The 13,581-nt window shown below is 40.0% G+C and overlaps 1 protein-coding gene across 1 annotated transcript in view; it reads left to right on the forward strand.

Moving 5' to 3' along the window:
- Window positions 1–13,581, forward strand: part of UNC79 (unc-79 homolog, NALCN channel complex subunit) — a 107,693-nt gene that overhangs the window by 16,335 nt on the left and 77,777 nt on the right. The window contains exons 5-13 of the mRNA XM_030950001.1: window positions 1,265–1,357; window positions 2,640–2,695; window positions 3,321–3,450; window positions 4,906–4,970; window positions 6,770–6,858; window positions 8,024–8,064; window positions 9,323–9,351; window positions 10,414–10,640; window positions 11,867–12,038. Of these exons, the coding sequence (XP_030805861.1) occupies window positions 1,265–1,357; window positions 2,640–2,695; window positions 3,321–3,450; window positions 4,906–4,970; window positions 6,770–6,858; window positions 8,024–8,064; window positions 9,323–9,351; window positions 10,414–10,640; window positions 11,867–12,038 (902 nt within the window). The remainder of the gene's footprint in view (window positions 1–1,264; window positions 1,358–2,639; window positions 2,696–3,320; window positions 3,451–4,905; window positions 4,971–6,769; window positions 6,859–8,023; window positions 8,065–9,322; window positions 9,352–10,413; window positions 10,641–11,866; window positions 12,039–13,581) is intronic.

Here is a 13,581-nt window from a genome sequence, read left to right on the forward strand (position 1 = left end):
TGGTTGAGTCGAATCCTTGGTTTACTTAAATAGATGCTGTTCCCCAACTGCCCCTGATAGAGATTGCATCCTTGCATTTGCATTTATCATGCTGGCTTTCTTCTCTATCTGTTTTGGTGAGATTTCTGTATGAAACCAGTCTGCTGCTTTTTAAATTTACTAATCTAGTACTGTGTCCTACTTTTTTGCTGATGGCTATATTTAATTGCCCAGTTAGAGCTGCTGAGTATTTTTCAATTTAAATCCATAAAAATACACCTTTATGTAATAATTTGGGGGCAATTATTTGCGTGGATAACATTAAAAAATAAATGAATTAAGTGCAGTGAAGAGATCCATAGTAATCTTGGGTCATGTGGAGAACAGAAAGGGAGAAATACTCCATTTTCTCTTCCTCATTTCTATTTGAGTGTTCTTTTAATTAGTCTCCTTGTCTTTCCCTGCTGGGAATTATATGCTCCTTTGCAAGGCAAGTGCAGAACCTTTCCTTCTCTTAGCCTTTAGTTCTGATTCAAACCAAAAGGGATGATGCAAGAGATTGTCTAAGCAGTTGGAGAGCCAGATGGGAGGGATGAAAACAGCTCGCTGAGCTGGTAGCTACAGTTCTGTGCTTCTGTCCCAAATGCTTGGTATTTGGGTCCTGGCAGCCAGGCTTGGGGAAGTGCTGTGAGGGTGGAAAGATACTTGTGACATCTCTGTGTAGGAGCTTGCCTTCAAAGCCATGTTGCCATGTAAAAGTTCTGCAGGGTTTTTCCAAATATATACCATTTAATAGTAACCAGCTCATGGGAGACCAGGAGGAGCTCAAGCCACTTCCTGTGTGAGATAAAAGATACTGAGGTAAAAGAGAGTCAGGTGCTGCTGTTCATCGTTATCTCAGCACAATTCACATAACCATGGGACTGATGTTTGTGGTCTGCAGCTATAGCTTGAGCTCTCAGCAGATCCTACAATTCAAGGCCTAGGTGCACTTGGCTGTACAAGTGATGGTATTTTGACCAGTCTGGGGGTTCTGAAGGAGAGGGCCTGAGAAGGCAACTGGTTGATGGAGTTTTAGGGTTGAGGTCACACTGATCTGGAGAACCAGGTGCACACTCTGTAGATCAATACCCAGCCATCTTTCTCTTCCACTTTTTTTTTTTTTGGTTTTCATGACATGGCCTCTAAGAATTTTATCTGCATGAGTTGGAATCAGTTACATGCTATTCTCACCTGATTTTCCTATTACAATAGAAAATTTATTTATTTTTTCCTTTCATTTAAGTGGGATCTTCAAAACGAGAAGGTGTTCCAGCACATGTCAATCTGTCTGCATCATCAATGCTGATGATTGCAATGCAGTACACATCAAACCCAGGTATGTGTAAACATGCAACATGGTATCATTCATTCTGAAACTATCAGTCAGGAAGTATTGTCAAATACAATCAGAAAAGTTTTCATTATGGGAAAAAACTGTGTCGTTTTCCAGCACAGGAGGAAAAATTATTTATTTTAGTCAAAACTGAGATTTCTGAACATCATGCTGGAAATAATCCTTATGTACATAAGAGATCCCTTTGTGATGGTGAAATAGGATTTGGCCCAGGATTGGAGACCCTGATCTACTCACATTTGACATCAGAATATAGTGCTGATATGTATAATGTCAGTGTTGGAGAGAAATCCCACTTACCTTGACTACAGAAATTCAAAGTAACTGTCTTATACTATGATTCAAATATCACTGAATTCACAAGTGGTACTATTTTTCTAAAGAAGATAGGTAATGCTGGCTGCAGGCTTAATGGAACTATAATGAAGTTAAATGTAATTAGAAGTATCTAAACAAAAGTGAGGCAGTCCCTGTTTAACCATTGGGATCACATAACCAAATTGAAAGAATATTGAACCCCAGTGAGCTGTTACACTGCATAATCATCAGCTCTCAAATATCTACTGTCCTATGTGGATGGGTAGATGGTGTGTGTGTGGAAGAACCCCACACTGCATTGTGTGAGGAGTGTCACATCATCCTAACTTGGTTCACACAGGTAAATAAAAGCAGAACACCATTTCTAAAAGCTGCGTGCAGAAGTCAGTTTTTTTCATTAAATGTTCTGTCTTTGTTTTTTTGTGATTTCTGTGTTCAAAATGTCAGAGAAAAAGTTACCCTGTGGTTTTTGGGAGGTCAGACATGTAAAGTAGTTCACTTTGCTCTCATGTTTGTTTGATACACAGTGGCTCCTATAGCCTTTTGTATATGTGGGAATAATATATTCTTACATGTGACTTGCATTGCTGCCTCAAGATGAATGACATTTACACTGTGACAGAGGGACAAAGTTCTAGTGAATCAGCAGGTATTTTTCAACGGGATGTGTTTGAAAAAGGTCTCCATTGTTTTGCAAAAAGCTGTACCCTCATGGTAATCATCTTCCTGCATTTTTTGTCAGAAAGAAGTTAGTAATATTCAGTTTCTTATTTTTTGTGATAACTCTTGGGGCATTGATTCTTTAGCAAGCCCTTTAAAATAAAAAATATTTGAATGAGGCATAGAGTTCTGGATGGACAAAGCAAAGCCAATCAGCTGATTATGTAACTTCTGCAACCTGAGTTTCCATGTCCATGTTAAGTCTATACTGTCTTTTCTCTCTCAGTGTATCACTGCCAGTTATTGGAATGTCTCATGAAATATAAGCAAGAAGTATGGAAAGTAAGTTTATGATCCTATATTCTTTGTGGAAATGACTGTGCTTGGGTAGTAATAAAAACCAGATGGCTTGAAAATTGAACTGACTGTATGCCAAGAAGTTGTAAATGATCTTTATATCCAGTCCTCCCTCTGGATTATGGAGAGGAAGGTCCCTCTAATTTTTAGTTTACAGAGGCAGTTCCATGTTTTATAGAAACGAGCTCTGTTTCCTAAGTACTGTGTGGTTGTGGCTCCAATGAGTGGAAATTTTAATAATGAGCAAGCTTCTCAATTCATGTGGGACTGGACTTTTACGAGAACTATATGTGAGTATTGTTGTCTGAGTCTGCTCTGAATCTGGTTTATTTATCTGTATCTCACCTCTTTGCTCCATGACTAAGCAGAGAATTCATTTTGCTCTGTTAGTGCACTGTAGGATGGGTGGTTGCTGTTGCATGCTCTGATCAAACTCAGAAGCATTCAAGTTGGTCATCTAATCTGTCTCTAAGAGCATACAAAGGAAGTTTCTTAGGGCATGAAATGTGTTAACTTTGTGCGTTCAGATATCTTTGAACAGAAGTACAATATATTGAATTGCGGTGTGTTACCTTGCAAAAATGAACATTTTGTACATGTCTTTCCTTAGGATTTGCTATATGTAATAGCCTATGGACCATCTCAAGTTAAACCTCCAGCAGTACAAATGTTATTTCACTATTGGCCCAATTTAAAACCCCCTGGGGCAATCAGTGAGTACAGAGGACTTCAGTACACAGGTCAGTGCAGCTGGTTTTGTATAGACCAAAATAAATAAATGATGAGAAGTGTTAAATTCACATTTTTACAGTTCTATGATGTATTTGACTCTTTTTGTTTGATAAATTGTACTTTCATAACAATATGCAATATCCATTTATTTGCATTTTCAAAACATGTCATGAAAAATAGAAACTCAGATCATGGCTAGTAAATATGTTGTCTTCCTCACAATATTAACTAAACCTGAATAGGAGAAGAAATAAATATCATGTTTGTAACAAATAGTCTGTGAAACTGCTGCCTGGGCCTCCCAACAGTTCTGGTTTATGTTCCTTTCAATTATTGCTTTGGTTGCTTTTGTTGTGTCAGCTGCTAACACTGCTGCTGTTGCTAATACTTCTTATCTGGCTGTTACTGTCAGAAGGTCATGTGATGTCAGGTACAGTTAGTACAATGGATAAATACTCAAGGTTGATTATAGGATGAAAATGGGGGACAAAGTCAGGAGTGACTGTCCAGCAACAACTCATTGCTTTTCCTGCTTGTCTGTCTCAATCTGTTTCAAATAATCTCTGTCATATGACATAGGTTTTGTTCACTTTTAAAATTTCTGGACCAGAATGTGACATTTTAAATTATGAAAATCAAGGGTTGGAAGAAACCTTAGAAGACCCCTAGACCAACTCAAGTGCAGCCTTAATGTTCCCAGTAGAAGTTTGTCTGATCTGTTCTAAAGCCTTCCATTGAAGGGTTGATAAATTTTCTTGACTATTTAGAAACAAAATTCTTCATGTACTGCTCTGCATCACTTTTTCCATGCAAGCAGGTCTGTAAACTAATCATGATAGTATTCTTTTTGAACTGTTACTAGTGCTGAATAGACTGGGCTTTTTCCCTTATATGTAAGTTTTTTGCTAATATGTCCCAGAATGGGATGAGTATTATCTGCAGTTGCATGGTATTTTGACCTGGGGGCATCCTGTAGAGCGTCCAAGTGATGCCTTTTGAGCATCCCTTTGTTGTTTTCTTCTTGTCATTATACAGCCAAGGCTCCTTCTGTCACTGGACTACTTTTCCTTTGTCCCAGCTGTGTTTTCATTTTGTCTGGGAAAGTAACTGAATTTACTCAGCTACTCCTACCATCTTGCTCCTGGAGTGGAAGGATAGTTAATTATTTCAAGATGCTGGTGAGATCAAAAAGAGTCTGCAACAGGAATGTCTATGTCTTACTTTTTCCATTTTCTCACTGAATCCATGGTTCACTTAATTATACTGTAAATAAGTCAGGAGGCAGGTATGTTCAAGGTTGTTTATTGTAATTATTAAGCTTCATGAGGAATGGCTATTTGTATCATAATCATATTTGTATAGTACTTAGTACAAGAGGCTCTTGTTCTCAATTGAGACTGCTAGACAGAAAGAATATAAATATCTCTTCTCATTTATTAAACAGCCATGTTTTGGTTTTGCAGCCTGGAATCCTATTCACTGCCAGCACATTGAATGCCATAATGCGATTAACAAACCTGCTGTGAAGGTACGGCTCTTGCTTTAGGGGCCAAACCTGGCTCTCTGGGACAGGGGAGGTTGTACTTCCACCCCAGCCATGAGCTGTGGTGCTGTGCAGGTGACCAAAAGCAGGTGCTAAGGGAGCAGCAAAGCCTGTTGGCACCAAGGGGCCACACCTTTGTGAATATGTTCTTTGGCTGCCCCAAGCAAGATGAGGTTTTTCCTGCAACTACTGTGGGAAATGTTGAAATTAAACGTGGCGATGGTTGTAGAGTACTTTATAAAATTCTAAGCTGACTATGGGCTAATCCATGTAAATGTTTTCCTAAGCACGCACATAAATGTGTATAAATATGTGCACAAATATTACTGTATACAGGAAACATTACTTCAAGTCTGTAGGCACATGTTCACCTTGGTATCTTGATTGAGGTCATACAATGCACCTGCTCTGGTTATGATCCTTTGCTTGGAATGTGTCCTAAAGCAAATAGCAACAAAGCTTTACTTACCTTTTTTGCAGCCCTCTTTGAGGAAGGTAAATTGTATCTTTACTGTTTACAGGCATAGTAAAAATGAAAAAGCTTTGACCAGGCTCACAGAACAATTTAATAGCAGAGGCAAGAACAGCAGCCCAAGTCCAGAACATACTGCAGTTAGGTGTACTGATTAATTAATTTGTATCCAGTTAAATATGTAGGTACAACCAATTTTCCTGGCATTGATTTGTATACTAATATAATTTCTTTAGTCAAAGAGTTCTGCAGTGAGCCTTTTCCACAGGCTGTGCTAGGACATACTGATGGCACTTATCTAGAATGTCCTGCAAGGGACCGCCTTCCTGCCCACTCCAGTCATTCTCAATGATTCCTGTCTCACAGGAAAAATGCTGAAAGGTGTTCCTTCATGTTGTAGTGGTCACTAGTTTCAGGCTAATAATACAGTAGAGCAAAATATTAAAAAAGTACAGTTTCAAGCTTTGCAGATTAAGTACCTGAATATTTTTGCGTGATCTGTTAGCCTAATTTTGACAGAACCAGTTTTGATCAGTCATCACTCAGAAAAATGCAGCCTATTGTGCCCTAAATAGATTATTTGGTTAACAAAGATGAGAAACATTTGAAGAGTTATTTGTCTTTATAAATAAAGTCTTGCACTTTATGGAGTGGAGTAAGTGATCAGAGTGGTTAAGATGTAGTGTATGCATACTACTGTTCAGTGTTTCCTTTGTAGTACAAAACACTTGAACAAATGTGTGTGGAACTGGCTGTTAACTGTAGCTGTTTTCTGTAATTGACTTATGTGAATGAATAAAAGCTAATGCAAGACAAAGTCTGGACCTATGTTGCCAAGGGAACTGTGAGTCTTTGTTCTGTCACTGCAGTTGTGCTCTATACTTGAAAACTGTGTGACTGAAAATTAGATTTTGCTGGAAGAGGCATTTTTGAGATAGAAAAATCTAGACCTTTCCATTACCTTGTCCTAAACAATGGATCCTCTAAGTGTTGTCTTTTTGGGGACAAAATAGTAGCAGTGTATAGTGAATATATGATGTGAGTATATAACAAAACATACTTGTCTTTCAGAAAGTGATAATATTGGTACTGCAATATGTCCTATTTTTTTACAGGCTCTCACATCCCTATCTTTGTTAGAAATAGTTTGAGATTTTGTACACCACATGCTGAGTATTTTCTTTCATTACTGAATGCTCTTAACACATATCAAAGCTGTGTTACATTTTATGTCCTAGCATTAACATATTGAACTTTTTCAGCAAGCTTCAGTGAACAGAGATGTTAATCCTTTTCCTTCTCCATGTTTCAGATGTGCATTGACCCATCGCTGTCTGTGGCTTTGGGTGATAAACCACCTCCCCTATATCTTTGTGAAGAATGCAGCCAAAGAATTGCAGGGTAGGTAAACCAGGAGCTGGAAAATTATAAATATTGTCAGACTCCATAACTCTGGAATTTTGCTTTTTTGGAGTATGATTTGCATATAATTCATATAGGTAAATCTGTTGAAATACATGGAGCACACTGCCACTCAATATGAATAAGGATTACAGATATTTACATGATCAGCAGTTGCACCTACCTTTAAACAGAGCTTTTAATTTGAGATCTCTGAAAGAATAGATACTGTGGGATGCATTGACTATGATAGGGAAACCTCATTAATGAACCAGCTTATGCTTATGAAACATTTTTTGTCTTCATCCATTAGTTGTCATTTAAAACCAAACATTACAGTGAAAGCTCTTTTACAGAGGTTTCACTAATGTTTTGTAACATGTATTTCAGATTAGTCTCTAAGATATACCATTAAGCAGCAGGGATCAAAGAAATTGATCGAGAATTGGCCAGTACTTGGAAGGAATGTAGCCTGAAATAAAATAACCTCACTTTGTTTTCATTTTTGGTTGTCTTTATTACCTTTAAATCGCTACTTTGGTTTGCATTAGTATACAAAATCTACTAATACTTACAGTCAGTGCCAGTCCTTACTTCAAATGGACAAGGTTACAGGTAGTTCAGAACCTAAAGGAGTGTTTTTCTCCTCAGTTTCGACAACTTTAAATCACACTAGCTGTTGGAAAAGCAATTACATCTCACCTTAGGTTTTTAAGTCATCATTGAATTAAAGCTGCAGGAAAAAGCAGTTGAATTTGGTAGAAGCATAGCTTCTAAGGACACACAGAGAAAACAGTACTGGTACTTTGGTTTCTTTTCTACACTCATCTGCTATTCTTCACTATCATTTCATAGCTGTCAGACTTTCAGAGGACACTCTCTTTTAATTTGATAAATTTAGGTCTCAAAAGTAATTTTGAAAACCTTGAACATGGTGACCAACATCATCAAAGTGGTAATTTATGGTAAGACAGCACTACAAAGAGATGTTGTGTAAACCAGTCTGCAATTTATAAAATTACATTTGAAAAAAGCAACTTCAGAATAATGGCATTCCTACCACATTGATTTATCTAAATTTCCTCTGTGCAAAAATAAATCCATATATATATATATATATATATGTATGTATAAAAAGAAAGCTAATTATATATACATTTTACAGGGATCACAGTGAATGGTTGATTGATGTTCTTCTGCCACAAGGTAAGAGATATTTTAAGAGTAGGTACAAACTAATCATAATTGTACAAAGCTATGCTGATATTTCTCCATACTGCATTACTTGAACTGCTGCATTCTGTTCAAAAGTTTTGGGTGGGTTTTTTTTTTTTAATTTTTTAATTTTTATTTAAAGTAATTTGTACTTAGTGCTGCTTAATGTCCGTAAAGTACTATGAACAATTGACTAATCCTCTATCTGAAATACTCTGCAACTCTTTATGTGTGAGGAGAGAGAAACAATTAAACAGATTTTCAAATCTTGAAGCATTCACAATTGGAGCCAAGTTTTTAAAAAGTACTCGTGTCCCACAGTGCTGTCCAAAAAATGGGACTAGTTCTTCCAGTAACCCGGGTCTGATTTGAAAGCTCTAAAAGCGGCTGAAAATCTGTAACACAAGATGGCAAAGGATATCAGAAAAGGACATAAAATATTTTTTGGTGATCCAGTCATTGATCCAATCATTGTCCTTTGGCCAGTGAGAAAACCTGATATTTTGTTATCTACTAGAATGCAGACAAAGCATGTTGACAGACTAGTCAGCATATTATCTGAAATAACCCTTCCAGGGATATAATGAAGACACTGCCTCTCTCTTTGCTTTGCAAACTGAAAATTCTTAAGCAGTTGAGATTTTCTTGCTGTCTGCTTTTAGTTGAAATGTTACCCAGATAAAAAATGTTTTATTTACTTAGGGGAGGAACATCTTCTTAATCAGCCCCTTAAACTTACTGAATCATATGTTGCCAGGGCAACAGATCAAATAGCTACTGCTTACAGGTTGAATCTGCAAACATTTCACTCTGAAATTATGGGCCAGACATAGTGGCTGCTTTGGCATTGTTCATCCACATTCACTACTCTTTTATGCTTTCACAAGAGCTTTCACAAGCAGCATAGGCCCACCTGAGCTGTGTCTCCTGCAGCATGCCACAGTTGTGTGTGCAAGGTGTGCTCTTACAAGTCTGTCTGTGAGGCAGGAGCACAAGCAGAAGGTGGAGGGGTTGCAGAGCACACCACACTTAATGCACCAAGGCTGTTATTGCATTTCAAAGTAGAAATAGCCATAGGCCTAAGTGTATAGTGTCCTCACTTCTGCAGGCTTAGGGGTTTCAGTAGTACCTGCAAACACAAGTTTAGCCCAGAGACTTCCTTGCAGGATGCCCATTTTCCCCTGGCTGCCATAGTAAACCACAAAGGTCGTCACTTTGTGTTCATGTTTTGTATGCCTTCCCCTTACAGCTGAAATTTCTGCTATATGTCAGAAGAAGGTAAGATTCAGCCATTTGTGTGATGGGGCATGATTTGATGTTGTGTGTAATGTCATTCCATCACTGTATAGTGTGTTCTTCTTTGTATCATTCCAAAATTTCACAATTTATCCATGAATGCATTTATTGGTGGATGGAAATAATTCAGCAGCAGGTTTCTTTTTGTTAAAACTGACACTCTTGATTTGAGTTGTAGGTTTTAGTTTAAGTGGCAATTAGTAAAGCAATCCAATTATGCAGTTGAGCTCTGTTTGTATTCTGTAACTCTGCTTTATGAAGAGGATAGAACAAGGGATGAATTTTAAATTTAAGTGTTTATATATCTTCTCATGTCCTTGAAGTCTTGGATTGATCCTAAATTGGGCAAAAATCAAACTGTAAAATGTGTATTTTTAAAAATACATGGACTGAAAATCTTTAGTGCTTGGCTCTGAAAAGGTTGCTGACAAAAAGAATCTGCTTGCAGTACATATCAGCTAATGTGTTTTGAAAAGACTTTTTTAGCAAGGGATACAGTGTATAACATATTCCAGTTCTCATGTGGCAAAGAAAGCTTCTCTGTTGGGCTGGATTACTAGGTGGCAGAAATTTCAAGTGCTTATTTCAAAGGCTTGTACAGTTTCCTTTGATAAGGCAGATCCTTACATAACATAAACTGTGGCATGGTGGCACTGTTTTTTTTGCACTCCTAAGGATCTACCTGTTGCTACCTGTAACTTAAAAAGACCTTCTGAAGCATAAGCAGGTGTTAAGAGAACTACTGTAAAATTTAGAGGTTGCTCTAAGTCAGGAGGTTGAGGTTGATGATTTAAATGTCAGTTTGGTTTTCAGAAGAGGAGCAACTGTGACATTTAAGTCCAGGCTCAGCATTTAGTCCTGAGCTTGTCTTTCTGGAAGGTCAGTGATGTTTGGCATCAGGAGGTTGCACACAGTTGTGCTTAGACAGAGTGATTTTGGAAATTGCCAACACTTGAGCCAGCTCCCTGGTGCTGGCTCTCATCCCTGTTTTCGGTTCCATTTCCCGATAACCTGTGGCCTGACAAACCCTTTTTTATTTTCCAGAACTGCAGCTCCCATGTCAGAAGGGCAGTTGTCACGTGCTTCTCGGCGGGCTGCTGCGGCCGCCACGGCAACCGGCCCGTGCGCTACTGCAAGAGGTGCCACTCGAACCACCACAGCGAGCTGGGGGCGGCCGCAGAGACCCACCTGTACCAGACCTCACCGCCCCCCATCAACACCCGCGAGTGCGGCGCCGAGGAGCTCGTGTGCACCGTGGAGGCTGTCATCAGGTAATGTGAGCAGGACCAGGCCTTGGTGTCCATATTGCAGCTCGTGGGCACCGCGGAGGCTATCAGGTAATGTGGGCCATGGATATGTGAGGCAGGACCAGGCCTTGGTGTCCATATTGCAGCTCGTGTGCACCGTGGAGGCTGTCATCAGGTAATGTGAGCCCTGGGTATGTGAGCAGGACCAGGCCTTGGTGTCCATGTTGCAGCTCGTGTGCACCGTGAAGGTTGTCATCAGGTAATGTGAGCCATGGGTACGTCAGCAGGATCAGGCCTTGGTGTCCATATTGCCTGCAGATCTTGTGCATAGGTGGATTTTAGTTTCACTGGGACAATTGGGGAGTAGACACTGAGCTCCTGCTGCTTTAGCAGAGAGTGGCTCATCTGGGGACACTGTGGCTGGACAGTGTTCAGGTGGAAAGGGACCTGGGGGTGCTGGGCAACAGCCGGTTGAATATGAGCCAGCAATGTGCCTTGGTGGCCAAGAAGGCCAATGGCAAGGAATTGTATGGCCAGCAGGAGCAGGGAGGTCATTCTTCCCCTGTACTTGGCACTGGTGAGACCACATCTTGAGTGCTGTGTCCAGTTCTGGGCTCCTCAGTTTGGGAAGGATGTTGAGATGCTTGACCGCGTCCAGAGAAGGGCAACAAGGCTGGTGAGGGGCTGGGAACACAAACCCTGTGAGGAACGTTTGAAGGAGCTGAGGTTGTTTAGCCTGGAGAAGAGGAGGCTGTGAGGTGACCTTATTGCTCTCTACAACTTCCTGAAGGGAGGTTGTAGGCAGGTGGGGGTTGGTCTCTTCCACTGGGCAGCAGCTGACAGAACAGGAGGACACAGTCTCAAGCTACATCAGGGAAGGTATAGGTTGGATATTAGGAAAAAAATTTTAACCGAAAGAATAATAAAGTACTGGAATGCTCTTCCCAGGTGGTGGTAGAATCACCAGCTCTGGATGTGTTTAAAAAAAGACTGGACATGGCACTTGGTGCTACAGTCTACTTGAGGTGTTAGGGCATAGGTTGGACTGGATGATCTTAGAGGTCTCTTCCAACCTCGTTATTCTGTGATTCTGTGATTCTGTGAGTGTTGTCCTGATGAGGAACAGGATTTGATGTTATTTTGTTTCAAGAAAGTGATGACATGTGTGTTTGACATCTAGTTACTCTTGATTAGATACCTGTATCCACTGCAGGAAAGGTGCATTCACTGATCACAAGCTTGTTTTACAGCTTGCTGAAAGAAGCAGAGTTTCATGCAGAGCAGAGGGAGCATGAACTCAACCGAAGGAGGCAGATGGGCCTCTCCTCTTCCCATCACTCCCTGGACAACACAGACTTTGATAATAAAGATGATGACAAGCATGACCAACGCCTCCTGAGCCAGTTTGGAATATGGTTCTTGGTAAGAAATTCTTGCTTTCTTCTCTCTTCGTGGTTGCCTCCCCTTTACTTTCTGAAGTCTGTTTTGCCTCTATTTTTTTCCACACTTCTTGGCTTTAGTTGGAGACTTATTCTGAATTGTAAGCAAGAATTTTTCCTGTGAAGCTGTCAGACTTGGAGATTCCATAACTAGTCTGGGTGGAGCTGCTGACTGCCTCTGAGTCTGCTACAAAGTATATAATGGAATTATTCACTCTCAGTTTTTTAATTGAATTCTGTTTTCTTCTGTTCACAAGTGCTCCCTGGTGAGCACCATTTTTTTTAATTTAAAAAGGCAGTCCCCTAAAAATCTATTTTTCCCCTTCCAGTTTTCAACATCACTTTCTGGAAGCAGAGCTTTCTCTCTTACCTCTAAATAGGCAGGAGGATTCTTAGTGGGATGTTGTTCTTTCCTGCAGTCACCTTGATCAAGTTATGTCGGTCAGTCTGCTCCAATCACCTGGTGTGGGTTGACAGAATGAAGCCCTGGGTTCTACCCCTAGAGCAGCTACCAGAGATTATTCCAAAACAGCAGGGCTGCTCCTGGCTAGGTCATGAGCAGGCCAGGCTGCAGCCTGATAGATCCTCAGAAACTGCATTCTGCAGTTCTCCTTAAGGAGAATTCTTTTTCTCAGGCTCTTTCCAAGGCACCTTTCCTCTCAGGCTCTCTATTTAGTCACCCAGTGACAGATGAGCAAATAGCAGGACCCCTCATCCATTGTCTAAACAGAGATAGGATCTCTGGATGGCAGAGTGGTAGGTGTGGAGTTCCATGGTGCCAAAAGAGCTGCTCTGCAGTTTCAAGGAACTACATGAATCAACTTTATATTCTGCTGACATCTTGTGGGTTTTGTTATTTAATGTTGTTTTAGAATTAAAGACATCTATATATATATTTTTAATTGTGCCATGTGCATCTATTCTGTGTTAAATGATGTTATATAAAGGCTGAAGGTCTATATTTCCAGAAGTAGAATTAGTGCAAACAGAACAGGTTATGTTTCACTGTGCATGCCTCATCCCTGACATTCAAAGTGTACCTTTCTGTGGTAGGGAGGAAGAACTCACTGTCTCCATTGTATTCCTGTTAAAAATCTCTTGATCTCTCTGTAGTGGGTTTTGACAGAGATGACCACACAGGTTGTGAGAAATCTTGGGTTGCTGTTTTCCTTCATAAAATAGCATTTTACATGCAGAAACTGGATAAGGGGTCAAGAGTTCCTTTTAAGAAGGCTGCCAGCTGATACTGCCTTTGAGTTAATGCTCAACTGAGCCAAGCACAAGGAAGCCAACAACTTAACTTCAACCTGCAATGAAGTAAAAGACTGTACTTTGAATTGGCAAGAGGGTTGGTGGCTGCCTCATCTCAAGAAAAATCATGGAGGAAAAACATTTTTTAAATGGGTTCTGGTTTCTCTGGGAAGGACAGCTGTCATTTTTTTTTCTTCAGATATGACACAAACATTGCTCTGTTGTTCACTACTGCCAGGCAGTGGTCACCAGTTTCAGGTTGCCAAGTGCTGAGG

This window comes from Camarhynchus parvulus, chromosome 5, assembly GCF_901933205.1.
Source record: "Camarhynchus parvulus chromosome 5, STF_HiC, whole genome shotgun sequence".
Lineage (NCBI taxonomy): Eukaryota > Metazoa > Chordata > Aves > Passeriformes > Thraupidae > Camarhynchus > Camarhynchus parvulus.